General features: G+C 40.3%; 1 protein-coding gene across 1 annotated transcript in view; it reads left to right on the forward strand.

Annotated features, from left to right (window-relative positions):
• Positions 1-26,091, forward strand: part of TG (thyroglobulin) — a 149,027-nt gene that overhangs the window by 111,381 nt on the left and 11,555 nt on the right. The window contains exons 42-45 of the mRNA XM_058024912.1: positions 6,627-6,791; positions 7,568-7,735; positions 16,209-16,390; positions 20,529-20,636. Of these exons, the coding sequence (XP_057880895.1) occupies positions 6,627-6,791; positions 7,568-7,735; positions 16,209-16,390; positions 20,529-20,636 (623 nt within the window). The remainder of the gene's footprint in view (positions 1-6,626; positions 6,792-7,567; positions 7,736-16,208; positions 16,391-20,528; positions 20,637-26,091) is intronic.

Raw genomic sequence — 26,091 nt, forward strand, 5'->3', positions numbered from 1 at the left:
ATATTTTATTTTTTAGGACCATCTTGCTTTCTTCAAATCACAAGGATGGGACACGCATGTCCATTAATGGTATTCACTAAATTTATGAACAGTGTGTCTAGAATTACTAAAATATCATGGATTAGGGGATGTCTGCAGGTGGGAATAGGCAGAGCCTTTTCCCAATTCTTCTTACCACCCTAAGCCTCAGGCTGCCTCTGACAGTCTTTGTGCCTTTATAAGAAATAAAGTTACCATTCTAAGATGCACTTGGGAATGGGACAGGTCTCAGACTTAGCAGGAGAGTTGGTCACACTTAAGAAGAAGTTGGACTTGCTTGATAGAACATGATCTGCTGGAAACACAGTAAATCTCAGATGCTGTTTGTATCGTGCTTGTAGAGGAACAGATGAGTTTGCAGTGAAGGGTGGTAGATAGAATTCTCCATTTGCCTGTCATTTCTGCCTGTTGCTGGTGGCTGGCTGCTGCTATGCAAGGATGACAGCTGATTTACTCTTTTTGTGCATTTACCTAATACCTTGTGTCAAATAGGATATTTGATAATTAGTGTTTACGTCTAAATGGAAGAAAGTGCTTGTATGAATTAAGTAGGACTTTGTATGTCATCTTAGAAATATTCATATCCTGTTATTCAAGTCACTAACCTGACACAGGCACTCTGTGAGTCACTTGTGAGAGGAGCATTGTCCTTGCAGGGCTGCCTCTGATGTCAGCAAAGAGGGGTTTGCAAAGGAAAGAAATTTTCCTTCTTCAAAATGTTATTTTTGATATAAGAGAGAGAATCCTTGCCTTCCTCCCATTTTTATATGGAAAGTACAGTCTAGTAGACAATTATGGAGGGAAAGATGTTTCTTTCTCAGTCCCCCCTTCCATTGCTGAACTGACCTGACAATTCCCTGTTACACCCCCTGTGCTGGTGTTTGCCAGGTGTCTGCCAAATGTCTTCTTAGCTGTGACAGAGGCTCCCTGAGCTGTTCCCAAAGCTTTCCACTTCTCCAGGCTCTTGAAGCCAGGCTTCATGAAAGCCTGGGAGAATGACATTAATGTCATCACACAGAGCCCTGCAGCCTCGGTATCCTGTAAGCACTGATCACTATGCAGAATTGGTTATCTAAGGAAAAACAATGAAAGACACTGAAAATCAGCCCTGCAAGAAAGAAGCAAATAGGGTCTAAATTGATTCTGAAAATAGTTTAATTCCGGTCTGTTAAAGAATATTCTCCTGAACTCTTTGGGAAAGTGAGTCAGTGGTTGTTTAGTTGCAGCTTGCTTATTTTTGCAGGAAAGAAAAACAGGATTTAAACAGTATCTTTAATCTGGCATCAGCTAAAACTGAAGGCACCCTCAAAGAGAAATAAGGTTCTGCTGGCTGTCCATGGAGTTATCCTTAAGCACAGACTACCAAGGAGAAGGCTGTAGTATCTGTTTCTCTGTGTCTCTGAGCCCAGCTTAAATGCTTCATGCAAAATCAAACACAAGCCATGTTTTAAAGGATAGGAAGCACTTGAGCTCAGCAGTCAGGAAATGGAAGAGCCCTGGCTATCCTGGAGGTCAGACCAGATGGTCTGACAGATACTTCTGGCTGGGAACTGTGTGCATCTGAGCCTGGAGAGTGCCTATTTTTAACAAATAAAATATTGCTGTGCAGCTGGCTCTTTTGGGAAAGCAGAATTCTCAGGACATTTCCTTGCTCTGACTGTTTGTATTAGATGTCTTTTGATCTCATTTTTGGGTGGTGTTACTGTAATTGCTGTTTGCATTGCCTAGAGCATGGTTCAGGGCACACAGAAAGCCTGCTCTGGCTGCAGCCATCAGAGAAACCCCCTGCACTTTCAGGGAGTGCGTGTGTTGAGGGAACAAGAAAGAATTTCATTTTTAAGTCAGTTTGGGAAAAAACATGAGATCGTGATGTGAGGAGAGGAAGCTGCGTTTGGGTTTGCAGAGTGTGGGTGATAAAATCTAGTTCCCGTGAAGTTTCTAATCATTAGATGTGTTCTGAATAATTTTTGAAACATTTTGCAGAAGCGAGCTTCCAAGCTAAATGAGGAATCAAAAGACATTCAGCACTGCAGCTTATCTGGCAATTGTCTTTTCCAGATATGTTGTGAGGCAGGTACAGAGTACAGTGATAGCACTGTGGTGGGTTGACTCTGGCTGGACACCAGCTGCTCACTAAACCTGCTCTGCCCTCCTCAGCTGGCACAGGAGAGAAAATAAAATGAAAATCTCATGGATCAAGATAAGTACAGGGAGAAGTCACCCACTGGTTACCAGCACAGACAGGGAAATTAAACTAATTTATTTTAATTAGTTTAATTTATTACCAATTAAACAGAGCAGGATAATGAGAAGTAAAGCATGATTATGGCCATCTGGGATTTTCCATTCTCACTCTTCCTCACAACACTGCAATTATTTCATTTAGACTCCCTCACTACCAAAACATGGGCACACAAACCAAACAGATGTCGATATATTCTATTTAATCATCTCATCAGAACAGCAGCAAGAGCTTGTGGAGAAAGAAGTGGGATGGCCAGGATAGCACCAATGAAAGTTTTTTGAGCTCTGATGTCCCAAAATAAAAGTTTGCAAGAGGCACCAGCCCCAGCTCAGCTGGTCACAACCTGATAACAAAGTGAGAATTCACCTTCATGTAATACTGATTCATCAGCTTCTCACCATTGTGAACTGCAACATTTCCTGGTATCTGAATTTCTACTGTGTATCTGAACCTTTAATATTGAAAAGAGAAATTAAGAAATGCTGGCAATGCTTCTGTTCCCTGAACTAAATAGTACCCAAAGCTTTCTTTGACTCCAATTTTCAATGCCATCACTTGTTCAGTAGGTGCTATTGCTCAACACTGTATAGTTCCTCCTATTCCTGTGAATTTTGGAGAGCAGTGTAAGGATGCTGTTGTGGGTTGTGTAAAACAGCTGCTACTGCTTCTTCTTTCAAACCCTTTCAACGGGGTTGGTGTCAAAAATGTCAATGGAACTTCCTCTGTCTACCCTTTCCCCCTTGTTGTGGGTCTGTCTGTAAGGACAGCTAAAACAAGAAGTGTGTGTGGCTTCAGTTCCCTGTAAATCACTTCTAAATGATCCCCCAGTGATGACAAAGTGACTATTGACTACAATTTTATTGTATATGTAATTTTTTAGAGGTTCACTTTCAATAAACAACTCTGCTGGAACAGCAAAGATTTCACTTGTTAGTTTTAAAAGTGAATTTTTTAGCTCTTGTGTCCATGGGTACAGGAGAATTCTTGGAGAATTAAAAACCAGAGGACTAACAAAAAGAACACAGTGTTTGTTATTCTTGAGCTGATCTCATGATTTTTGGTTTTCTGATTCATGATTCTGTCATGTTGATGGTAATACGGGTGTCATGTAATGGAAACAAACAGGCCCTCCACTATTTCTGCTTCTGCCTAAGTAGTACTATTTTTTAAAGTACACAAGTCTTCCATTATTGATTTCTGGGACTAATCACACAAATAAATTATAGTTTTATAGGAAAAGAGGGAACTGCTAAGTGAAGCTCTGTTATTCTCTCTGTCCTGAGCCAAACCTGTAATGTGAATTCAGTGTTTAGGGAAGATTTCTGTTTAATGTGAAAACTGCAAGCTCAAAAAAAGAAAGAAAATTAGTTCTAGGCAATACCAGCTTCTATGCTCACTTATTTTTTCCTGAAGGATTTTTTTTTACAATAATGAAGAAACACTGACCCTGAATTTTGATGTGCATTTGTAAAGCAGAGAACTGGTACAGTTTTGCTTGCATAACTTCTGCTCTAAGAGAAGTCATGTTTCTAAAGCCTGGAACATATTTTGGATGCACCTTGGAAGGAAACATAATGGTATTGTTCCTAAATACTCTTTGAATGATGCCTTGTGTTTCTCTATCCCCTGCTTCCAGTCCTAGCAAAAATTAAACATGGTTAAAAGTAGTATATTCCACATCTCTTTCAAACTCCAAAGATTTGGTCTCTTTCAAACCCCAGATGCAACACTTGCTTCCTGGATATGGCTGTTACTAAAAAAGCAAACTGAGGAAGTGGCATTTAGGTGGAAAAATGGAAGAAAAAGTATACAGAATTAAGAGCAAAAAGAGCAAATAAACCTGTTGTAACCACTCACAGAAAGAAGAGAAAATATCCACAGCAAGACTGAGGCTCCATCAAGCTCTTCTCCCCTCAGAAATGTATTTGCAGAAGTTTGTGGGTTTGTTTTACTCATTGAGCTTTGACTGTACCTACTGCCAGCCCATACATGTCCCATGCTGTGACATGAAGATTTGCCTGCCCAAACTTTTAGTTCTGCCCCTGCAGTAGAGAACTTGGGGGACACCTCTATCCAGAACCTTTGCAGTCTTTGTTTTGCTCAGTACATGATCTCAGGGCAATCTTTCAGGTGGTAGATACCTGAGACAGGGAAACTTTGCACAGCTTTTAAAATCTCCAGGAGGAAATGTGTTCAAAATCAAGCACACACAAGGATGTTTTGCTTGGTCCCAGTGAATTTTTGGATTCTATGTATCATCTGATTTCAGTACTCTTTCCCTACCAAAATTGGCCTTTTAAGATGGCAACTTCAGAATTTCCACAGAAACTGACACTTTCAAAATTTGTGAGACTTTTGGAGTTTAGGGAACTGAAATCCTTTAATTTTTTTATTATTTTGTTTTAAATTAATACCATTTGGAGGTAATGGATACTTGATAAAGCATGCTGAGCATGTTCAGATCTGATGTGGAAGAATATTGCCAGATTAGTACATAAATATTGTGCAGTCCTGCGTTTCATTTTTCTGCAGAATTGAGTGGGCTCATAATTCCTTACTCCTCATGAAATGCAAGGAAGTTCCTTTTCTGAGTGAAGCTGACGTGGTGTGTTATCCCTTTCTAGTCTTGTTCATCATAGCTCTGATGAACATGTACTTCCAAAGGCCAGGTTAAAAATACATGGTTCTCACTCCATGTGCTGGGAACCCACCCACAGACAAGATACTCTCATCAAAGATATTTTTTTTTCTCACTCATGACCAGCTGAGTCAGTGCACCTAGTCAGCAGCTGGCAAATATCGTGCCTTACAAACACAAAATAGGCCACTGCAAATCCTATGAGAGAATAAAGCCCATTGCTCACTTGAGTTCTCATCTAAATTGAGTGCTGAAATGAGGCATAACACCAAGTGGTGCTTATTTCTTCTTCTCTAGTTCTTCGACTCTCTAAAACTCAAGATGGCTCTTACAGTGGCCCAGAAAATTAGGTTTTTCCTTTGCTTGTCTGCAACCATTTTCATCTCAATCATTAAGATAATAACAGTGCTTGTTTTCCAGATCTGTTAAAAAAGAAGAGAAATCTTTCAGGAGGGTAGTAGCACTGGAAATTCTGCACGCAGTGAACTAAAAAGATTGTCTCTACTCTCAAACTCAAAGTACCTCTTTCTCACTATTTTTGGAAATCAATTTCTCCAGTTGTGAGCAATGGAACCCCATTAGTATCAATGGCTCTGCTTCTTTGAAGTATAAAAAAATCTCATGGGTGCTGGCCAGGGCTTCACAGAGTTCTTTGGGTTCAGAGGTTTGAGACAAGTTCAATTTAAAGATTTGCCGATTGGTTTTTGTTTCTTTTTAACTTGTAGTTATGCTTTGAGCAAATTCAGTAAGAAGTATGTTAACCAGTTCAATAGATTGAGGTCTATCATATCATGCATCTGGGTTGTGGGGTGTTTTAGAGGACAGAGCTAATTTTAGCAGCTATTATCAGTAAACTGATGCAAATGTTTGGAAATTAGTCATTGGAACCATGTCAGAGCTATTCCAACCTTTCTGTTCTAGGTCAGGTCTTATCAGATTTAAACGAATTCATCTGCATTTGCAACAACTAGTGTTCATGTTTACTCAAAAACCTTGTGCCATTCTTTCTTGTGAAAAACATTTGCTCTGTTGGCACAGCTGTAGCAAGAATACGGAGTCTGGAGTAGACACTGGAGCCTGTGCTCTGGTTTTGATCTTCATGCTCTGGTTAATCTTCAGCAGTTTCCTTTTGTTCCTAATTCCTCATTTCATAACACCTCCAGACCCTCACTGCTCCCTGTGCTAGTTATCCTTGGTTTCTAGCTGAAGTTGATTTACACTCAGTGTGAGTACTTAGTGCTCATTTGTCCTTGTACCAGCATTGTCCCAAGGTAGAAATAGCTCTTCTTTATGGACATCACAGCTGCTCTCTGTTCTTGTTTATCAGAGCTTTGATAAAAATCTGTTTTGTCTTCTCTTGTAAGATGAGGTCTCAATTTCCTCACATCACCTTCTTTATATCGGTTCCAGTCTTAATATTTCTCCTTCCACCAAGGTTTTCAGAAAGATTTGTGATGTGATTTGGTTAGAGACATAATATAGATACTTAGAGCTTTTCCAAAATAACTGTGGCAGAGCTGGAAGCAGCCTAACTGACCCTTCACCCCTTTGCTTTGATCTTTAGAACTTGCTTACTTTAATTTAAAGTACCAAGGTTTTAAGTTCTACAGGTGGAAAGATTTTTCTTCTCATCTTTTTTACCTGCACCAGGGAACCAGGTGTTCTGACAACATATATTGACTGGTATTGTGGAATTTTTTCTAGGGAGGCTCAGCTTTTTCTCCAGCATCCATAATTACTACCAGGAGGGCACAGACCCAAGCAGCAGCCCTGGCTGAAGATGTGGGATGCCCTTCATCCACCAGTGAGGAAATTGTAGCCTGCCTTCGTCAGTTGCCTGCCCGTGTCCTCAATGATGCTCAAACTAAGGTACAACATAGCAAAGCAAATGCCATTGGCAAGAAATCAAAAATTTTCCATTCACACAAAGCTGTGAGAGAGAAACCATAAAAAATAATTTAGTCTGAATCCTTGTGAAAGAGGAACTGGACTATTTTTGGCGGAAGGAAGTTGTCCATGACATTCAGCTCTGAGCTATGAATAATCACAATTTGATTGTCCTTTAGACTAAATTCCTTTTGCACTGCTTTAATCATGTCTTCTGAAACAAATCTAAAAATTGTTTTTTCCCTCCTTTCAGTTCCCTCTAGCCTGCCCCTGGGTGTTACTCTGCTCAGAGTCAAATGTCTGCAGCTTTAATAACAGAACTTACACAGAAAATGAAGTAGGATAGGATGTCAGTGTTCAGTGTTTGAAGTGGGAGGCTTGTGAAATCTGCAGTATAAATAAATCTGAGATTGATCCTTTACCCACAAATTAAAACACCCACCTGCAATAAATTTTCCAATGAGGACCACCATGGAGTCAATCCCTAGTTTAAAACAACATTTCTATGACTATAAGACGATCTTTTCTCTTGGCCTCTTCAGTTTGTTTCATCTACTGAGACTGTCAGCAAAATCATTGTTTCCTGCCAATGATGAGTTTGCACTTGTATTACCTGGCCACTCGTTCACTTGAAAGGAATCAATCAGTTGAATTAAGCATAAATAAAATAGAATTTAAAGGGTAAGCTGAATTGACTGCACAATTATTGTTGGGTTGGTGTTTGTTTGTTTTTTTTTTTTTTTTTTTTGCCAACATAGCTGCTGGCTATAAGTGGCCCATTCCAGTACTGGGGTCCAGTGATGGATGGAATCTACCTCCAGGAACCTTTGGCTAAAGCCCTGCAGCGCCCTCAGCTTCAGAAAATAGATCTGCTCATTGGAAGTGCTCAACAAGATGGTCTCATCAGCAGAGCCAAGGCAATTAAGGTAGGAAGACACTCACTGGTAATGAGCTGATGGCATCACTGTGATTACAGTAATGACTGTAACCACATGCAGCCTGGAGAGATGCTTTTTGATTTCTACAAGTTGTGAATTATGCTCCACAGAAATATGCAAATGCATTGTCCTTCTCCAGCCACTCTTGGTCAAGATGACTAATGACATAATAATATGTGTTGATTAATATTTCTGTGGGAGATACAAAATGGTAAGACACCAGAAGTGATTTAGCATTTATACTCTACTGTCTTTCAAATCCTATTTATATTTCAATCTCAGTAGTATCTCACAAAGATGAAAGCAACTTAACTATAAATTTCTTCACTGTGCAGCAGGATTAAATCATCATTTTGAGTTTTTTTAGCAACTTTTTTTCCTTTTGTCTCCTAGAATACATTTTCTTGTAAAGATGATTCTGATTATGGACTAGGTGTTATAAGGAGCAGCACTGGCCTCATGTGTGGTCTCAGGTTTCCAGACAGAAACTGGTGAAAACAAAAAGAATTCCATCCATGCTATACTGTCTGTTGCTACCTTGCAACAGGAGTGTTGCAATACTTCACCTCTTAGAAGGCACTGAAATGCCGTTTCCAGGTTCTCTTTGCTGGTAGCCAATAGTACATAGACCAATTTAATTCAGAATTAATGGCCCACATGAATTAAAGTTCATATTACTTGTTTACACTCTGTCAGAAATTTCTTGCTCTTTTTTCATTTCTTTTTCGGAATCAATTTCAAGAGGAAGTCATAAGAGAAAGGTACAGAAGACATAGTGTGATGCTGGAGGCCTGCAGATAATAATCAAGGCCCTCTGAGAGTGGAATAAACCTCATTGACCTCATTATAAGTCCTGTGATGAAGACAAGGAAGTGAAATCTTTCCTTTACCACTATTTCTGCATATGACAGTTGTCTGCAAAATTGAGATGAAATTCCATGTTGTATTAAAAATTTTGCAACAAATCATGGTGTTGATGAAGTGCACAAGTGCTAAATCCCACTGTCAGATTGAAATGAAAAGAAAAACACTTGAAACTGAGAGTTCAGTAGAAAAATGTTGCCTGTCCAAAAATAAAACTGGAAATATCTTTTTTAATTAAAGGCTTGCAGAAAATAAGATTGGAAGGGTAATCAGTAAGTTGGGGCAACTCAACTGTAAGAAAGGATCATATCTACTGATGGCTTTTTAAAATTTCTCTCTATTTCTGTTTTCCTGTGGCTTCAGGCTTTTAGGACTTAGGGGAATATGAATGCCTTGACCAGTCTGTGTTCCTGTCTGGGTTGTTTTCTTAAAGACAAGGTTGAAGTTTCCTGATTTCTCCCTTGTCAACACAGTTAGGGTATTAATTGTTGGGAAGCTGTAATGCTCCTTCCATCACTGAGCTACTTATAAAGATGCAATCTCCAGGTCCTCAGCAGCATTTCTGTGTGCTGGCCATGACCATGTATGGTTGCAGTCAATCAGATTATGAAGTCCTGAACAAGCCACAGACGTATTTAGCTACAGCGACAAAATCTAGTGCAGATGGTGGTTGTTACTTGGAAGTCTGTACCCCATTTCCTCTGTCATAAATGTCATGAGAGACCTTTAACCTGTGCTAAATGTCCTCTCTCCACAACAGACCTCACAGAAGGATTTGAGACAATCCACTCTGTATCCCAATCATCTTCATAATTAATGTTAAGGGTTCCTTTGAGGTAAATCTCACTTGTACCTCTCTAGGAATGGCCAAAGCTGATTTTACTGGTACACTAAGGAGTGTGGGAAGGCTTAGCTGATGGACAGAGCACTGAACTGAACTTGGGAAACAAAGGCATAATTACTAGTTTGCCTTTAACTACAACCTAAGTATTTCATCTGTTCTAAAAAGAGGGAAGCAAACCTCCCTCTTGAGGTGAAAATTCATCTATGGCTGTGCTCCTGCTCTGCAGAGAGAAGATCTCTGGATGTATTTCAGTGGACAAACACAGCTGAAAGGTGCTCTGACAAGCCTATGGAATTGGCCAAGTCCTAATTTCCATCTTCTTTAGGATGGCTGATGTCAGTGTAGACAGTTCAAAGAGTGAGGGGTAAAAACATTTTTTACCAGTTTCTGGGAATAATTGTGCTGGGCAATCCTGTCAAGGACTTGTTCTATTAATCCTGATTTCTCTTAGTACTGATCCTGTAAATGGTAAGGAGGCACTTTGAGCCATTTGGATGTAAGCAAGCTTGAGACATAATGCAAATCTTATCACCTTAGACTGAAGTTGCATGCAAGTGTTATAAACTCTTGGCACTCTTCTCATAGAAGTGAGAGTGAAATTCTAGGCAGCAACCAGACCAGAAAATGGAAAATCCAGTTGGCACCATGTTGTTCTGTGGGATCTCAGTGGCCTTGGGTTGCTCTGAGTGTCTCTCTGCTCCCACTGCAACACTGTGCTTGTGCCTATTAAGGTCTTTGCGATGAAAAATGAAATAGAAAGACAGAAGGCACCGCTTATGTGCTAGCAAAACATTTATGTTTGATTTGCTTACAATTAAAGGCTGAGGTCTCTCAGTGATGTTTGCAGCAGAGAGTATGCTCATGAAGTGTCCATTTTATGGCATTCACTGAGATGCTTATTCTTGTGAACTGAGCCAGATTCATCACTTCCTGGAGCACTTCCTACTCATCCCCAGTGCAGCAATTACAAAGTTGAAACTAAGTGGGAAACAAAGCAGAGTTTGTTAAGGGAATGGCAAGTGGTACCATAATGCACTATTATGGACATATGGAGTGGGTAAGCCTGAACCCATTCACTGCAATTCCCATGGCACACCTTCAGGGAATATTAGCTTTGAGCAGTCATAGATTAGGGCAGCTGAGCAGAAATCTCTAGAAATGTTGATTTCAATTCCCAACTGGACAAAAATTTTATCCCTGTCCTATAAATGATGGTCAGGTGGGAGCACCTAATGGCCTTAAATTTATGGATTCACTCATGCTGCTCTATGTCTGTGTTTATCTCTGTCTGAACGGAGGTCAGTATAGCCCATTCTGTGTCCTCCATATTTTAAACAACTACTATGTAATCTCCACATTGCAAGGATATGAAAGACTGAGGTTGTATTTCATGTGTTTCCTTTCTTTTTCTCTCCCTCCTTAGTACAATCTAGTTGGATGCAGAACCCAAATCCAGTACATAGGGCAGTGGGTAGATAAAAATCTAGTTTATTTACCTCATGTAAGCAAATGGATCTGTGCAGAACAGAACTACCATCCTGCAATTTATTGCAGTCAGTAATTCCTTTATGGAAAAAGGCATTCAGCAATATACAACAGGTGGTAGATATATGTATATTTGTTATAATAACCAGAAAGAAGTGTCTCCATAAATGCCATCAGTGAGGAGAATGGGCTGAACTCTTTACTTCATATTGAAATTCATTAAAAATCTTGGAAGACTCTGCTGAATGGTGGCAGGTCTTTCACCATCTTTTGCGACAGTGTTTGTCAAAACCATTTAAGGCCTAAGGTCTGTACATACACTTTTAGCATTATCACCATTTCAGTTTGTCAAAAAAGTACATTTTGCCCGTTGAAAGATGTAAATATTTGATCTACCTACTGCTTCAATTTCTTTTTAAGTAAAACACTGGGCCAGTTCTACTCATATGTTCCATAAGCTATCCTGCAGCAACAAGAACAATAAGCAGTATTTAACTCATTATTTAGGCAATGCTTATGATGTTTTTGAATAATCAGAAGAGTAGAAAGGAGTGCATGTGCTGCCTTTAAATATTTTCTTAAATAATTTCTTAGAAAACTGGACTATAACTCTAAGCCAATTCCTAATGCTTCTTTAAAGGTTAGCAAAATGTAAATGATTTTATATGATGTGCAGCTGTTTGTATTAATGTGGTAGCAGCTGCTGTATCTACTATGATTTCAAAATTGTTCCTTGGTCATATATTTTCTAATGGGAACATATGTTGGACATGGAAAATCAGTTGAACTGAATAAGTTTCTGAGAAGTTAAAATATTTTCTCCTTTTCATGTTTAATGAATTTTATTTTGAACATATTGCTTTGGTTTTGGCTATCATGTTTAAGTCGGATGTTTAAATTATACTGTAGCCAAAGCAATGCTTGAGAAATTGTTTCAGGTTGTGCTATTTCAGTGCTATTTGAGGGATGAAAATTCTTGCCATCTTACAAATGCTAGTTCTGTTTATCATCCATCTCTGCCTGTTGACCCCTCTTTCATCTGAGTCAACACGTCTTGATGGCTCCATAATATTAAAAATTATTGCTGAGGAAACTGAAAAAAATGCAGAGTTCTGGGGGCATTTTGAAGACCACTGAAACCTATTTATAGGCACAGGTAGTTTTATAGAATTGTAGAACAGAATCATGGAATACACTGAATTGGAAGGGATCCTTCCAGATCATTGAGTCCAGCTTGTGTCCCTGCACAGAACAGCCCAAGAATCACACTCTGCCTGAGAGCATTGTGCAAACACTTCTTGAAATCAGACAGGCTTAGTGCTGTGCCCACTTCCCTAGGGATCCTGTTCCAATGCCCAACCATCCCCTGGGTGAAGAACCATTCCCTGACATTTAACCTAATCCTCCCCTGGACACAACTCCAGGCATTCCTTTGAGTCCTGTCACTCTTCACAAGAGTGAAAAGATCAGTGCCTGCCTGTCCACTTTCCCTCACAAGGAAATTGTAACTGCAATGAGGTCTCCCCTCAGTCTCCTTTTCTCCAGGCTGAAGAGACCTAGTGACCTCAGCTGCTCCTCATATGCCTTCCCCTCCAGACCCTTCACCATCCTTGTGTCCCTTCTTTTAATGCTCTCTAGAAGCTTAATGTCTTTTTTTATTGTGGTGCCCAAAACTGCACAAAGTCCTTGAGGTGAGGCTGCCCCAGTGCAGAGCAGAGCAGGACAATCCCCTCCCTTGCCCTGGCAGTTCAGTGTCATTGCCAAACTTCCTTTGAGTTCTGTGCCCAGGTCATTAATGAAGGTGCTGAAAAGAGCTGGGCTGAGCATGGACCCTGAGGAACCCAACTAGGGACCAGTCACCAGGCTGCTTCACCCCATCCCACACCCTTTTGGTGCCTGACCTGTGATTCAGATGTTCACCAATCATGTATCGCAGCTACTCAGGTGAAAGCTGGACATTTTGTCCAGAAGGATTTTGTAAGAGACAATATCAAAAGCTTTGCTGAATTCCAAAGAGATTACATAGATTACATCTATTGGCTTTCCCAGATCATGGAAAAGTGGGTTGCCTTGTCATGAAAGGAAATCAGGTTTAATATGCAGGACTTTCCCCTCATGAAACTGCGCTGACTGAGACCAATGGCAGTGGTGTCTTTCAGGTGTTTTTCAATACCTCACAGAATAATCTTCTCTATAACTTCACCAGGCACTGAAGTGAAATTGACAGGCCTGTAGTTTCCTGGGTCTTCCTTGTCCTTCTTGAAAACTGGGACAATGTTCACCAACTTCCAGTCAGCTTGGGCCTCTCCTGATTCCCAAGACTACTCAAAAGTCATTGAGAGAGGCTTTGGAATGACATGAGCCAGCTCACTGAGGATTCTCAGCTGAATCCCATCAGATCTCTACAGATCCCTACAACTCCCTGTAGAGTTGTAGGAATCCAGCTGGAGCACAGATCCCACACAATTTCAGAGTCACCTGGGAGTTCATCATTCTCACAGTCATGGTGTTCCAATTCAGGGCACTGAGTCCCTCATGGCCCATCATCAGTGTTGAAGTCAGAGGTAAAAAATGGATTGAACATCTCTGCCTTGTCCATGTCCCTCTGGGAGAACTGACTATCTTTATTCAGGAAAGGGTCCATGTTGTTTCTACGCTGCCTTTTTTCATTAATATATTTGAAAAAAAAGCTTTTTATTGCCCCTCAATTTCCTGGCAGTTTCACCTCCACTTGAGCTTTGGCCAAATGAATTCTCTCTCTACAGTGGCAAGCAGCATTTCTGTATTCTTCCCATGTCACCTGACCTTGCTTCAGCTGGGCCTATACCTTTCTTTTTTGCCTTATTTCCAAGAGAAGATCCCTGTCCAGCCAAACCAGCCTTCTGCCTCTTCTCCTTGACTTCTGACATTAAAACCCAAGGCCAACCACACTGAGTCAGATCAAAGGGCTGCTCAGCACAAAATGCTGTTTTCAGCAGTGGTTAAAAGAGGCTGCTTGTAAGATTAGAGTAAGCAAATATGATACTTCTGGTAAAAGCTCCCCAAACCTCTAGTACTTTACAGCTCAGGGACTTCCTATCCTGAACTGATCCTTCTGTATTTAATAACTATCAAATTATTTTGGTTTTAATTTTTTTTTACTTCAAAAAATCATTGATGAAACCTAATTTTCACCAATTTTTGCCATTTACAAAAACATTTGGCAGAGAGTTCGTCACCTTAGCCATATGTTGGTGTATGATGATCCATCTCCTTCTCTGTAATTTTCAACCATAACCTTTATTTGATACTTGATCATTGATGAGAGAGTGATGGATAAGTTCCTAGATTACATAATCAATACCCTAATGTTTTTTCACTTTGTTTCTCTCTGGTTTAAGTATCTATGATAAGAGTAGAACAAGTTAACAAATCCCTTTTAAAAAGCTAACAAAATGAAAGCACTTCATGTAAGTTTCTTGTATGGGTTGATTCATACACAAGAGATTGGGCTTTGCTCTGCTACAGAAAAGTATTTTTTCTTACACACAACTGCTAACCCCAGTCTTCAAATGAGAGATTCTTAATTAAGCAAAGCAATGCCTCTGATGGTTAGTCGGAACCCAAAGTGATGTGTGCCAAAGCTGTGATGGAGAAATTGCTTTTGAATTCAATGAACTTGCAGTCAGGTCTTCAGTGAACATTTTTCTGCAGAAGAATATGTGTCCTTTCTGGTTTTAAGCTGAATGATTTTGCAGGCAGGAGTGCTGTGCAGTTTCATATGTGGCATTTGTGCACATGAGGTGACGTGTCAGGAGTGAGCTCCCCATCCTTTTTGGAGTACAGCTTTATTGCTGAAGCTGGCACCACATGACTCTTTCACATTGCATAGGCCAAAATCCAGCAAAAGAAGAATCTATTAAAAATACAAGGCAAATTGCCAAGATCTTCCTGGACCTTGGGATACTTGGTAGAGTTTTCAAATCCCTCAAAGTCACTTATTCAAAATGCACAGTGTTAGAATACTAAGGACAAACTTCACCCTCAGCACATAGGAACTTATTTTCCATCTTTAGTTTCTGTGACTCTACTGAAAAGGTATAATTCCATCTGTACTTTCTGTATAGGGTTGTGGAAAGACCTTCTAGCAGCATGATGAAAACCAGCTGTGGGCCATCAAAATAATATATTAAGTAAAGCATCTACAGTAACTAAACTGGGCAGACACTGGCCTAGTTTGCATCAAATAATAGGGGTGGTTTGACTGCCCAAAATAATAGAGGTGGTTTGTTAGATCTTTTTCTCTGGGGTTCTTATCCAAGTTTCAACCAATATACACCTGTATAGTGCCCTCTTTAGAACTGACTTGATGCACAGAAAAGTCCAGGGTAGATTTTTTTTTTATGAAGTTGTTTTGTTTCTGAAATTGAAATAATTTTTTTAAAAAGTGAAAACTTTCAATGGATAAGGTAAAAAACTTCCTCAAAAAAAGATGTGTTGAAAAATTCCAGCAGTCTTTAGCTTTGGTAAAAATATATTTGATTACAGAAGTTTGGCACAGAAGGTGGTCCTTGTGACATAGGCCCTTTGCTCTGGGGAACTTGCCTTTATGTTAGGAAAGGTCACAGATCTCAGGAAAAAGGGCATTTCCCTGTTGGTTTCTCTGAAAGGCCCTAAGGGTTATGAAGTTTGAAGATCATGGCTGCTCCCTGAATTGGGAGTTGAAGGAATGGAATTTCTCTTCCAGGTCTAAGGCAGATATTATTCCAGAAGGGACCTAAATATGGAACTTGGAGCAGCCATGTTCCTTTGTAGGTGTTCCCAGAAGAGGCAGAGGGACATAGCCATGAAATGGCCTACACAAGTTTGCTTTCTGTAATTTTCAAAGGAAAAGAACAGTAATTCCCTCTCTCCCCTCTAGTTTTCCTTCATGGAGATCATCAGAAAGGCAGCACTGGACAGACCTGCAGTGGAGGATTGTCCCTGGGAACTCCTTCTGTCAGAGCCAGCAGGATTTCTGTACTATTAGAGATCCATTGCCACAACTTGGTACCTATGATTTGGACCTACTAGATCAGGGTTTCTGTACTATTGTGTGTCCAGAGGAAGCCAATATTTCTCATTGATGACAAAGCAAAAGTAGGACTGTCCCCTACTCAATCCCCTAGGAATCAGAGATCACAGCAGAGAGGACTTGTTCCAGCAGAGGGAGATCTGAGCCTACATTGTTCCTAAAAAATTTATCTTTTGGTTTTGTTTCTGAATTCCATGTATGCACTTTTTTCTCAGAAATTTGAAGAAAGTCAAGGAAGAGCCAACAGCAAAACAGCCTTTTATCAGGCTCTGCAAAATTCTCTAGGAGGAGAAGAGTCCAACTCGTTCATTGAAGATGCAGCTACATGGTATTACTCCCTGGAACACTCAACTGATGATTATTCTTCCTTTTCCAGGGCATTGGAAAACGCCACCCGGTAAGAAAGTCATCCTAGAACAACTGTGTGATTGGAGCTGAGCAAGACTTGTTTTGCTTATCTAAAGTGTGCATTTATATTCTGAAAAACTTGAGAAATTCTTATGTAAATGAACAGAAAATGGGGAATGTGATTTCATTTTCTCTGACGTTTCCAATGTCATTGGTAAACAAACATTGAATTGATTTTTATGCCTTGTGAAAAGTTTGACATGTCATTCTAGAAGTGGATATTGAGTTCAGAGTACTAATACTTCTTTTTGCATTTTCATGTCATAGATGTCTGGATTGCTTGCACACTGTGCATCAACAGTTCCTTGAGTTGTCTCATCCCTGTGACAATAGAATTAATGGTCTGCCTTTTATTCCCAGTCTCCTAATTATACAGTCAGATACTTTTTCCTGATGGTAAAATTTGAAAACTTCAGCAATTACAATAATATTTTTTTTTAATTATGAAGCCTGCAAAATACATTTATTCACAGTGTCAGGCATGACTTGAAGCCATTTCCTCTTGCTTGTTCCTTTGGAGAAGAAACTAATCATCACCTCACTACAACCTCATTTCAGGTAGTTGTAAAGAACAGTAAAATTCTTCCCCTTGAGCCTTTTTTTTCTCCAGGCTGAACACCCCCAGTTCCTTCAGCTGCTCCTCATCAGACTTGTGCTCCAGCCCCTTCCCCACCCCATTGCCCTGTTCTGCACAGGCTCCATCACCTCATGCATGTCAGCAGAGGAATGAGCAACTTGCCTGCAGTAAATGCACCTCCATCCTTTGCATTGAAACATTGTGTGAACCTTTGGGAGGTGGAAGTTGAAAACTTCCTGTTTTCTGCCTCTGAGCAAATTCGGGGACTGGAAGTGTAAGTGGAACAGATTTTCCAGAAATGATTTAAAAAATTATTTCCCTATTCTTGTCTCTGCTTTATGAGCAGATTCATTGTGAAAACTCTTCACTTTTCAAATGTGATGTAGCTTATAAACTGGTGACTTGAATCCTAATGGGCCTGTCCAAGATGTTCCACCTGCGTTCTGAACTGAGACATCACAGCTATAGGCTCCTGGTGTCTGCACTCTCAGTGTTTTCTGTCCCACTGTGAGCCTATCCACAACATCTCAGAGACAGGATTTTCTTTTTATTCCTCCATCAGAGCTGCAGAATGTTGCTCTGGGAGAGCCTTAGGGAGCAAGAGAGGAGCAGGAGCCAAGATTCTCTGGGAAACATCTGATTCAAAAAGAAGACAGTCCTTTCTGGGTGGTCCAGGTGTGCTGGTGCACTGAGGTCATGGAGGAAACAAGCCAGAGGGTTGTGGGCTGAGCTTTGTGCCATTTTTCAACTCACACATCTTGCCACATTTGTCCTTCTTTGTAGCCTTTCCCAGGGAGGGGCCTCCCATCACCATGACACTGGTGCCATTGCCTGCAGTGCATGCACTGTGGTTCGTGGGCATCAAAGCCAGGACTTGTCTTGTCTCCTTCTATCACCACTGTTACCCCTGGGGGAATATTCTTTAGATCAATGATGTTTTAATTCATAATAAACCACTATACAATTTACATTTTAGCCATTCTTCCCACCCAGAGAACCCTCTAGAAGGAGCAGTTATAACACAGGGCTGTCACATTTGATCACTGGCATTCAGCCCAGGGTTCAGTGTGGTGCAAACATTGACTTTTGCAAAGCTGCAAGGGCTGGCACACCACATATTTCCTGCAGGAATGGGATACACCTCACATTTCCAGCAGGAATAGGATACACCTCACATTTCCAGCAGGAATGGGATACACCACACATTTCCTGCAGGAATGGGATGCACTACTCATTTCCAGCAGGAATAGGATACACCACATATTTCCAGCAGGGATGGGATACACCACACATTTCCAGTAGGAGTGGGATACACTTCACATTTCCAGCAGGGATGGGATACACCACACATTTCCAGTAGGAGTGGGATACACTTCACATTTCCAGTAGGAATGGGATACACTTCACATTTCCAGCAGGGATGGGATACACCACACATTTCCAGCAGGGAAACAGGATACACCAGCAGCTCCACAGGCTCAGCAGCCTCCTGGGTATAGGGATTACCTGCTCCTTTATGATATGAGGCAAATACCTTGGCTAAGAAAAGAAGTGAATTGTTTATTCCTGGCCAAGCAAAAGGATGAATAGTGAGACAAGGGCATCTGATAATACTTTACTTCAAACACTTTGGAAATTACTCCAGCTACAGCAGAAAGTGAGGTGAAACATTAGGTACGGAATGAGAGTCACCTATATCAGCATATAGGTGATATAGGAGATGCTATATCAGCATCACATATGTGGTGGAGAAAACAGGTTTTTTGATGTTTGGTTGGTTGGTTTGGTTTCAGGTTTTTTTCTACTTGGTTTTATTTCTTTATAACAAAAAACTTACTACCAGCATAGATGTGTAAGCCAAGAAGAGTTTTATGTAAGGAATTAACTGCTAAAGTTTTAACAGGATTACAAAGTGTGATAAAGCAACATAAGTGGTTGTTATAAACTATATACCTTGTGTAGATTTTGTGGTTTTAAAATAATTCTACTTTTTAATTTGTTTTAGCTGCAATTTTCTGGTATTTTTTCCCAAGTGTAAAATTAGTTTAATTTTCATTTTCTTTCCTTTTTTTTTTTTCCTTTTTAAAACTCTGGTATTCCATGCTTGTCAGAAACAGGCATTACATTTTTGTGGCTACTATGCATTTAGGGTTTTTTTTTCTACTTCCTTAGAATAGCTGACTTTTTTCCTGCCCACAGAACCAACTGAGAATCCATTTTAAATGTAACTCAAAGCATTTCTTGAGAGCTATTACTCTCCCCAGACTCCCTGGTTTTCAAAGACCATCTGCTCCTCTAAAGCCCTATGCTGACATGTGAAGGCATGTGAAGAGCAGTAATTTTTGTTTCATTTGGGTGTTGTCAACCATAACTGTCAAAGAGCCCTGTGGTCAGTGAGCCCAAGGCTTGTGGTCTCACAGATGAGCTTAAAATAAACTCTGCTGAACCAAGATAGCTACCCAAACTGTGCCTTTCATAACCATACCAGTTAAAAATAGCAACATGTTTTCATGCTTCTCTGATGCCATTTGTTCTTGCACCAGTGGTTTCTTATTTTGTTTTTCAACCTATCAAGTCCGAAGGAGAAGCTGCTGTTTCAGATTCACTAAACTGAGAATTGAAACCTCCCAGTTCCTCAGCAGAAATGTTTGTGTGCACTCACCTAGGTAAAGGTATATAAACACCCAAAGCACGTGCTGAGTCCTCAGGCACAGGAAGAACAGGGAGTGAGGGTGCATGTCTATATAATATTGCCTTGAGGAATCACAGGGAGATTTATTGCAGTCAGGTCTCCTCTTTTCTTCCTGCCCCTCCTGAACCACTCATGTTTCTTCCAGCTACTGCTCACCCCACCTGCCAGCCCCCTTCTTGGGGCAAAGAAAGGTAGGAAGGTTTGGATACATTTTCTTCACTTGTACCTTTTAGACCTGGTGTTAAATTGACCATTTGACTTCCTCTTGCACTTTTATTGGTTAATCCTTCCCTCCCAGACATATTGCACCAGGAATTCCATATGGATGAGCCCTGCAGGTTATCTTCAAAAATGGTCTCTTACCTCTTCCTGTTCTGGAAACTCTATCCAAGAAATCACACAGATACAAATTCAGAAATTATATTACTGGTCCTTAAACCAGGAAATACATAAGACTTCTTATTAGATGCCATCACAACCTAGAGGTGCCAGAAAGAACTTTAAACTACTATAAGCATGATCCCTTATAAACTATAAACTAAACTATAAATCCCCTTATAAAGTGGGATTGGGTTTTTTTTTCTTTTGCCAGGATATTTCTTATGTGTCAGATCTGGTTAGTGTTTACTATCATTGTTCAGCACTCCATAAAACAGCACTTCTAGAGAATTCTAAGTAGTTCTAGTCTTGTAGAGGGTGAATATGGTTTCCTTCAGTTGATTTGAAGACAGAGATATGAGCTGGTTTGGAAAACTGAAGTAAACTATCAAAACAGAGAGAGACTTGTTGCTTGTGAGGGTTCTTCCCTTTTTTCCTTTACACAACTGTGTCTGTTCTCTGCTCCCCCTTTTTTGTCAGTGACCAGTTTATCACATGTCCCATCATAAACATGGCGAGCTACTGGGCTGCTGCCTCTCAAGGAAATGTCTTCATGTACCATGTACCTGAGAGCTCCACACAGAGCAGGTAAGGAGATGGATTTTATTATGTTTCTTGGATTTAGAGTTTGTAAAACCAGGGCTGACAGCTTGTGTATGCACTGTGGAATACATGAATAGATGTAGTTATGTCAAATAAACAGTTCAGATGAGCAAAGGAGGGATTGGTCTCTAATAAATTATTTACCTTTACAGAAATGTTTTTTCTGAACTGAGGCAGTTCCCATTAGACATCTAAATTGAGTTTCCCCTTTCCAGCTTACCTACCTTGACCAATTCCAAAGCTGGCCTTTCAGATTCCTACTCTGTATCTGATAAACCTCCCACAAAGAATCAGAATTTGGTCCAAGTCGGCAGGAGTCCACGGCTCTCAAGATAAATGGGGTGTCATTTTCTAATTACTCAACATTAATTCAACACTGCCCTTTTTTGAGGTCAGTGCAGTTGTACTCCAGTTGTACTGACTGGCCTTCAGTGTGGATGAGCTCAGGGATTTATTCCTTCCTGTGCCAGCACTGTGACTGCTGTTCTGCAGACAGACTGTCTCATGGGAAGAAAAGTATTTTTGCACACAAGCATTGGTGGACTCAGACTCTGTGTCATCCTTCATTTTAGAAGCTTTCTTGAAAGACTGTCAGCAGGACAAGCTGTATTATATTTTAGGCAGAAAGGCCTAAGTGGCTGTGGGAGATGCAATGTCTTGTTGGGCACAGAACAATCTGGTAGGCAGAGGCCTTTCAGGTGACCTTCCCTGGCTTTATTTTAGACCCAGCCTTTCACAGAAGTCAGGAAGAGGTGCTGATGTTTGCAGGCAGTGGTCAGCACTTTGGGCTGCCCTGTGACTCGCCAGAGTGACTCCTGCTCTCACAGGCCTGGTGACCAGAAACCGCAGTGACAGTCACCCCTTCTGTTCCCTGAATCCCCCCACCAGGGCAGGAATAAGCACACAGGGATGTTTATCCTCATACTGTTTCCTTATGAGGAGTCCATGCTTGTTCCCAGCCCCCTGGACTGCCTCTCACCTCTCTCCAGGAAGGCTTTTTGAGACCTTTTCCTTGTTCTCAGGCTTCCTCCAAAAGGGCTCAGGGGAGGGATGGTGGATTCCTACTGGCACCATTTGATCCTGTGAAGTTCCCTGCAAACTGCCTGGGTTTTTTCCCTTCCTGATAGCATAATGAAAAAGCAATTGAAAGAAGCCAGCCCAGATCTAGGTTACAGATGAAGGCCATTATGCTGTGGTAACACAGTCTTGCTTTCTTTTTAACTGAGAAGTTAATCCTCAGGGAGCTGTTATTTCTCTGGCAGCTCCAGCCAGAATGTTCACAGTGTTCCATTTGGCTACTGATAGGCCCAGATAAGTGATTTTTACAAGGCTCCAAACAGGGCTGAGCTATGGTATGCCAAAAATCCAGCCACACAAAAAGAAAAGATGTGTTCTCAAATGAGCCAGCAAGTTTTTTCTTGCTTTGGAGAATGATAGTGACCCAGCCATCTACGATTAGATCTTATTTGTAAGTAGATTAAATAGTACTTATACAGCTTAGACTCACTGGCTTTGAGGCAGTGATTTTGAATTGATAAGAATTTTCTCTTCTATCCAGCCCTATTTCAGATTTCTCTTGTGCTGATGTTATTTAGCTCTCCTCACACTCTTCTGTGCAGCAATAGTTTACATAGCATGCAGCTACACTTTGTAATTATATTTATGTGGACAGTGGTGTTCTAGGCTAATTACTTTAACTTTAGTGCAAAAGTTATTGGTTTGGTTTTACATAACCCTCTTTAAAAGAACAAACAAAGCCAGAATGCTGTCTGAACCTTGCAGGAACATGAGGCAGAGGCTCAATTGCCTTAAGTTAAGCCACTTGCATGGAGAAATGGCCCAACTTGATATGCTGCATGGCATCCTTACTCCTTTCATCTTTATTTATCCTTTAGTGCCATTAAAATAAATGCTAAAAAAAAAAGGCTTGAAAATCAAGCACTTTAACAGAAGTTGCAGAATTCAGCTTGCCTATGTATGAGAGGATCACATTTGTTACTGCAACGTTTCTATTTATGAAGTGATACCCTCGTTTTCCCCAGGGATCCCACATGAGGTCCTCTGCTGAATACACTGCAAGTATTTTGTTTAAATATTGTCTGTCATTCATTCATTCATTCATTCATTCATTCATTCATTCATTCATTCATTCATTCATTCCTAAACTAATTTTCCTTTATTCTTCATCCCACTTTTGCCATGTCACCCTCTCTGGAGCATTCCCCCTCCATGCAATGGAGGTGCATTGCAGCCCCACTCACGACAGTGCTTTGATGCTGTTGAGGGAAGGAGCTTCAAATGGGAGAGTGACTCCTAAAAATGGGAAACCATCAAGAATCTGGAACAAAAAAAAAAACAGTTCTTGTGAATATTATCAGCAATTTATCTTACCAGACTAAAACCAGTGATATCCATGAAACAGCTTTCGAGTAGAATATATAAACTAATCTTGGGGAAAGATCTGGCAATCATGTCCCCAACTTCCACAAGACTTCTGTAACCATTGGAACAGAGTCCTGAAAGTTCTCAAGTTCTTATTTGAAAACTGTGACTCCTAGGGGGGAAAGCAGAGGCATGCACTCTCCCAGATAAGCTACACCCTAGGCTGGAAGGCAGGACTTGTGGGCGTGAACTTGCTCAGCAGAAGTGAGAATTGAACCCTGCAAACATTCTCTTAAAGGCCTGAATAGCAGAACCCTGTTACAGCCATTTCTTTGTGTTAATGAGTGCAATAGCCAGAGTATTATTTTTTCACATGGTAGCTGTGTACAGGGCATTCTGTGAGTGCACACATTAAATAAGATCTCATTCTTTGTAGCTGGAGGAAAACCTCATTAGACATTCCTATCACTCATAGGCTTTTGACAGAATAATTATTTCTCAATCAGTTTGCTGAGATATAACCCTTCACTTCTAAAAATGGGAATTTTTATAGTGTTATGTCCATAGGGTAACAAGAAAGATTAAATAATGAGAGTTTTTTACTTTGGTGTCTAAAATGTTCCTAAGAAGTCAGTTTACATGGGAGATGGACCTTGTCTCTTTGTGTTTGCAATCTGTATCATAAATATGATGATAATATAATTATATATAATCTATAATAATTGCTAATGGTTACCTCACAGTGGTATTGGAAAGACTACATTAAAATAATGTTTAGATAATTACAACACTGGAAGACTATTTACTCTTGGACAAAATATTCTGTCTGGGAAAATAGCCATTCACTAATTAGATAAGGCACCCTATAGCAACACATTCTTCAATTTTTACTTTGTCACCTCTCTCCTACTTTATGGGTCTCCCAAAATGTAACAGAAAAGAGAGTTAAAATGTAGGGATGAAAAAAATACTGGTATTTCCTTTTGTTTCACTTAATAACTAACAGCAAAATAAACAAGAGGGAGGGAGAAGTCAGCCAGCAAAGACAGATTGAACCACAATGATGCAAAGTGGACAAAAAATTATTAAACAGGGAGGAATTTCTGCCAGTAAAAGTAAATTACCAAAGTTTGTCTCTTAGCTGGATGTTTCTAAAATGCATACACATACACATATACATTCAAGCTTGTGTAGATACAAGGGTAGGGTTAAAAAGCCTGCTCTACGTTGATGCCTATGACATATGTGGAAAATCACATAAAACCATGAACTGACAGTTTTTGCATAAATGAATGGATCTTGCAGAAAGCAAAATAATATCTCCTTCCACGTGGTAGCATTCTCCTGAGCTTGGCATGACACCATGTCTGCTTTAGTCCTCAGTTCCCATTTGAATGAGGAGCCAACTCCCACATTAATAATCTGTGGTAAAAATATATACATGACCCAGCTGCCATTTTCTCACTCTCTCTTTGAGAACACTTAGGCCTTGGAGTAAACATTTATTCTAAACAATGTAGGAGGAATCTGACTGCTCAGCACTGCCTGGGATTAGAGGGGAGAACTGGAGGATAGCTTTAGGTATGGTAAAGAAATGTGTGATAGGAGAAGTATGTTTTGACAAGGATAACATTATTAACTGTACAAAGATTTGCCTTGTTAACCCTTCCAGAGGTTTCTGGCTGATTTTTGTGTGTTATATTGAAGAAGCACCTCTTGCCATGTTAGCACAGTTTCCAAGTCACATTGTGGTGCTAAATGTTCTGTCTTAAAGATGGTGGTTAAAATTCAGTGCTCTGCCCACTGAAAGGGGCTGATCATCATCAGCAGCAGGATGGAAAAGCATCAAACTGAGACTTCATGAGGCTTTATCTTGTAGTCATTAACATGACCATAATAATCATCATTAAAGCTTTTCTTTATTTTGCATGGGGCAGATTTACCCAAGGTTAATGAGCTGCTGCCTTTTTTGAGTCTTTTTGGTCAGGGCTGTCTTCACCTCCTGGCCATGCACACTGGTGTGTGTTAGTGTGAGTTGTTAAAAGGCTGCTGTGTGCCAAGGCTCACATAGTTGGCTGGGTTTTGGTGACACTTCTAAAGATTCCTGTAACTGAAGGCGAGAACTCCTGACTGATAAAACAAAAAATGTTTGTGTATAAGCCCATTCAACTATGTGAAGTATTCTTGGTTTCTGTTTATTATGGATGCAGCAGGAATTCTGGCTATACTTAATATCTCTTTAATTAAAGGAGATTTTTCTACTCTTTTCATTTCACAACAATGATATCATATTCTTGTCCTTTAATCCATGCACTACTTGCTGTCCACTTGATGCTCTCCCATGTGAGATGATGTGATACCAACACCCCACAGGCTGGGGACACAGTCTAAGCTGGGTGCTGTGCAGGCAGACAGGAGAGTGCCTCTGGGCTTCAAATGAATGATCTAAAACCAGAAGGCAAATAAATTACAAAATGCATGTTGCTCATAGCTGGGCAAGCACCACAATTGCCTGTGTCCACTTGCTGCAACAACATCAAGCTCTTGTCATTGTGCTCTCTATTCCAGTCTCTACTCCCAGCCATCCCCTAAAAGCTGTTGTTTTGGAAGTGCCTCTCATTCCTTTGGCCTTATCCATTGCTTTGTGCCAGCTGCAGCTATGAAAACACTGTCCCACTGATACAGCCACATCATCCTATTCTCAACTCTTTGCAAAGTTTCTCTGCTTCTAAAGGCTTGGGGTCTGGACAATTTGTTTTTTCCTCCTGTGAAGTAGTTTAGAGACCTTTGTAATTCAGTAGATTTTCCAGATCTTGAAAATCAGCAATAAATATGCAAAGGCAAAGTAGCCAGCTCAGAAAAAGCAGAAAACATCTTTAAATGAACCAAAATTCAGCTGAAAGACTCAGAAAAAATCAAAGCAATTTTGGAGCTCTATGTGCTGCAGTGGCAGTTCCTATCAAATGTAATCTACAAGATAAGCACAAAGTGGATGCATATTGAGCACCATGTTCTCCTTGGTTCTCTGGGGTCTTTAGGTGTACACATCACCTTTTTC

This window comes from Melospiza georgiana, chromosome 1 (assembly GCF_028018845.1).
Source record: "Melospiza georgiana isolate bMelGeo1 chromosome 1, bMelGeo1.pri, whole genome shotgun sequence".
In the NCBI taxonomy this organism is placed as follows: Eukaryota; Metazoa; Chordata; class Aves; order Passeriformes; family Passerellidae; genus Melospiza; species Melospiza georgiana.